Below are 4,283 nucleotides of genomic sequence, written 5' to 3' on the forward strand. Positions count from 1 at the left end.
AGGAGAAGGAGGAGGACGAGGAGGAGGAGGAGGAGGAGGCTTGGATGTTGAGTTCTACAGCCAATTTAAGTAGAACCCCACATATTGGGCCGAAGCAGTCCACGACCCTAATCATCTGGACTGTGTTGAAAAGGGCGTAAAAGTAGTATGGTTACGTTTGATGACATGAACGGGTCATCAATTCTGTCTTTGTCTGATGTCGCTGTGGTGGTTGGCTTGCGCCCTGGTGTATTTTGCACCTTATTTCCTACGAGACATATATCGCCCTCACCTCTCCTTTTCCTTTTTTGTATGTAACTCTTGAGTAATGCCTCTAAACATAGGCACTTAAATGGCCTAATTGTGTTGTAAGTGCCATTTACCGATGTCTTTATTGCGTTGTGCTCCTTTCTTTCATCATCCTCAAATGTCAGACCTGCGAAAGACATCGGTGACCATGGGTCTCCATTCATTTCATTGCTCGGATGCTCTAAGGAAAAAAGCTACGATTTTATTTTCATTTACCCGGTCTTCCCCATCCCCAATCTTCAGACTTAGTTGCTTTGGACCTACAAATGCCTCGTTTACCTTTAATTTTACCACTAAGAGTAAGTTAAAGACTCTAGTCTAATGTCGATTCAAGTATCCCAGAAACTGTATAATTTAGTCTCTTCCTAAATGTTTTATTAGTATGCGGCCCGCGGGGCTTCTTTTAAGCTTTCTTGCTTTCTTCTAGGTCTATGCAGCGGAGGGGAAGAACATCACGGAGAGGGACCTGAGAGCTTCCAACGGCTATGTCCAGGGTCTCGATGACCTCATGATCCCGCCCACAGGAGACGTGGTGGACATTTTGTCCGGCATGGACAAGACCAAGACGCTTTCCTCCCTCATCGTTGCCACGGGGCTGGACGCTGTCATCAGGAGTTAGTGGGATATTATCTGTTGTCTGTTGTCTGTTGTTGTTGTTGTCGTTGTTGTTGTTGTTGTCGTTCTTGTTGTTGCTGCTGCTTTTGTTGTTGTTTGTGATGATAATAATTGTCTATATTTTCTCTTCGTTGTTGCTGTTGTTGTTGTTGTTGTTGTTGATGTTGTTGTTGTTATTGTTGTTGTTGTTGTTATTATTACTGTTGCAGTTGTTGTTTATGATGATAGCGATTTTTCTAAATTTTTTCTTCGTTGTAGTTATTGTTGTTGCTGCTTTTGCTGTTCATATTGTTGTTTTTGCTGTTGTTGTTATTGTTGTTGTACTTATTGTTGAAAGGGGGGGGGGGATTTGATAGTGTATATTCGTCTGTTCACTGGTTGCAAGCATCCTCAACAGCATACAAGTTGAAACAATCTCCCATAGCTGCTGGACACGTTGCTATAGCGACAGTTTGTTGAATCATTTTAATATTTTTATTACTATGTTTAATCTTGTAAATCACTGGAAATGCTACTCTCCTTTTCAAGCAACACACATGTACTTAGTTCAGCTTCTTAGTTTATACCATACATGATCAATAAATGTACAGATGAAAGCACACAACACTGTATTCTTAACAAGATACGTATTCTAAAAGGCATTAAGAAACAGAGCAAAAAAATTATGTTCTGGAAACAAAGGTGGAAAAAAACCTTGATATTTCAGATTTTAGTCAAAATGGTAACAAAGTTTCCCCAAAACCTTTGACTGTCACATAAAATTACGATAATAAATAGATCTATGTTGTTCTTTCCCATAGGTGACCAAAACATCACCGTATTCGCACCTACCAATGACGCCTTCAGCAAAATCAGCCCAGACGCTCTCACATACTTGAACAACAACCCAGACTTGTTGGAACGTGAGCTTTATTTTCTTTAGTTTTAAAAAGAGTATTTCGGCACCTACAACACAAACAGGTCATAACTATAAGTGTCGAAAATTAAAAATGTTACCAGTGAATAATGTACGAAGAAAATAAAAGGAAGAGGAGAGAAAAGGACGACAGATGTTTGATTGGAAAGAACTGCACCAGAGCACAAACCACTCAACAAAGGAATATGTTGAAGGCAGATTTTTTATTAAAAGTAATATCCAAGACTGCGCATTCAGACCTAGGTCTAATTGTGTTGCAAGTGCCGCAAAACTCTTACAAAAATAAAAACAAACGAGATACCTGCTCAATACGTACTTTGAGTATCTAACTAGCTTGTTGGTGTCAAGCCAGTCTTACGTAGAGATCACAATGCTGTTACATTATCATGCCGGTTTGTTTCCATATTCAATGGGTTATAATAGGCTGGTCTCACAGTTTTATTCCCCCCCCCCCTCTCTCTCTCTCTCTCTCTCTCTCTCTCTCTCTCTCTCTCTCTCTCTCTCTCTCTCTCTCTCTCGGATCTCATGGTATGACTATCTGAACTTCAGTTGTGCATAGCCATGACTAAGCATATTATTGTGTTGCTTGCTATAACTTACTATAAGTTAATTTTAACAATAAATTGTATAAACTGATGTTTCGTATTTCAATCGAAAGAGAATTAATCCCTTCTATAATGCCCACGACTGCATTGAGATCTGAGATGATTTGTTGTTTGTTGTTTGTTCTGTTTTTTTGTTTTTGTTTGTTTTGTTTTGTTTGCTTTTTCTCCAAATTTCCTTGTGGCCTTTGCAGAGGTCCTGCTGTACCACATCGTCAAACAGACAACACTGTACAGTATCGGAATGAGACACGCCATGATCTTCCAGACCGCTGACCAGCACCGGGACAGCATCATGCTTATTGAGGACGGCAGTGAGTTGGCTAGATTGCTATGTTAAGGCTTCGAATCCCTGAAAAAATGTACAAGATTGTACTTTCATATTAGATCTATGCCTTCAAATTGCTCCCATAACGGCTATTACCAAAAAATTAAATTATGTAAACCTAATAAACATCACAAGTTGTATAACTGTTGCTAGTAAAAACAAAAGACTTATTAACACATATACATTAAATAAGTACGTGTACAGGTTTAACGCCCTATGAACAAAACATAGGTTTGAAGCCGTTTTCAATATTGAGTTTCAAAAATGGGTACACTTTCAGGACAATCGAAGGGGTACTTATAGTAGAAATCGTGTCACTGTCCATTCTTGAAGAGCAGTTAGGATCATTCTACCATTTGGGTCACGACGCGGTAGAATCAGGCGCTCGTCAAGCTTTGGACACATGCAGATATTTATATCATCTGACAACCTGCTCATTTGGGTTGCTCTCGACATCTGTCTTAAATAAAAGTCGAAACAATTGTGACTGAAGGGGGTGGGGGTTGCCTGGTTTCAGGGGTAGGCTACTAAAAGGGAGAAAATGACCGTCAAAGTTTGGTGACTTCCTAAGCTTGAAAGTTTATATTTTTGGAGCCCTTAAAAAACGTTTTTCAGTGAAATCCACACCGAAATGTGTTTTTAAATAGACATTATAGGTGTTGAGCCTTAAAAAGAAAATGTCTATAAAATTGTTCAAACCGGCGGGAAAAAGCCAGTTTCTTTAATTTTATTATTATGATGAGCGCCCAGTTTCATTACGATGTCTCACATTTTGCATTTTGTTTGTCCGTTCCAGACGACAACATCTACATGAACCACGCCAGAGTGGATGACCGAGACCTCAGTGCCACCAACGGAGTTATCCACACAATCGAGGAGGTGTTGATTCCTACCAACATTCTGATTGCCATCGAAGACCAAGGTCTGATGGTCGGGTAGATCTGCCCTGTGACGTCAAGTAGATCCATGTTGTGACGTCATCTAGATCTGTGCTGTGACGTCATGTAGATCCGTGATGTGACGTCAGGCAGGCATATGGATCTGTGCTGTGACGTCGGGTGGATCTATCAAGCTACGAGAGAAATGAAAAAGAGAAGGAAAGAACTTTGAAAATCTGAACTCGATAGCTAAACTTTCGAAATCCCGTTTTAATAAAAATCGTATTTTCATAAAGTGGTTTATAATACCGGAATCGCAATGTTTTGTGGTGGGTGCGGGGTTGTTATTTTTTGTTTGTTTGGGGTTTTTTTGTGTTTTACTTTCTTTTTATGTTAAATTTATTATTAATTTTTTAAAAATGTTTTTTTGTGTTGTGGGTTGCATGTCTAATCGGGGCTTTTTTCTGGAGGTGAGGGGAAGGATAAGTAACCTGATCTTCTTCTTCTTCTTCTTCTCTTTCGTGCTATTTTCAGTTAGTTTTAGTAGTGGTTTTACGGCGCTCACAAATGCATAAGGTTATATGAGCGCCAGAAGATTGGGGGTATTACAAGAGAGTAACAAACATAAAAAAGAAGAAGGGGAGATAAGGACGATA

At 39.5% G+C, this 4,283-nt stretch overlaps 1 protein-coding gene and 1 long non-coding RNA gene across 2 annotated transcripts in view; both read left to right on the forward strand.

Annotated features, from left to right (window-relative positions):
• Window positions 1–907, forward strand: part of LOC118477122 — a 2,707-nt gene extending 1,800 nt beyond the window's left edge. The window contains exon 2 of the mRNA XM_035971350.1: window positions 716–907. Coding sequence (XP_035827243.1) covers window positions 716–907 — 192 coding nt within the window. The remainder of the gene's footprint in view (window positions 1–715) is intronic.
• An 809-nt stretch (window positions 908–1,716) lies between these two features.
• On the forward strand, window positions 1,717–3,992 carry LOC106012590. The gene is made up of 3 exons (XR_004858897.1): window positions 1,717–1,805; window positions 2,616–2,735; window positions 3,546–3,992. It is a non-coding gene; the product is annotated as an uncharacterized LOC106012590 (long non-coding RNA).
• Window positions 3,993–4,283: the final 291 nt, after the last annotated feature.

The sequence above is a fragment of the Aplysia californica genome, unplaced genomic scaffold, assembly GCF_000002075.1.
Source record: "Aplysia californica isolate F4 #8 unplaced genomic scaffold, AplCal3.0 scaffold00421, whole genome shotgun sequence".
Classification (NCBI taxonomy): Eukaryota; Metazoa; Mollusca; class Gastropoda; order Aplysiida; family Aplysiidae; genus Aplysia; species Aplysia californica.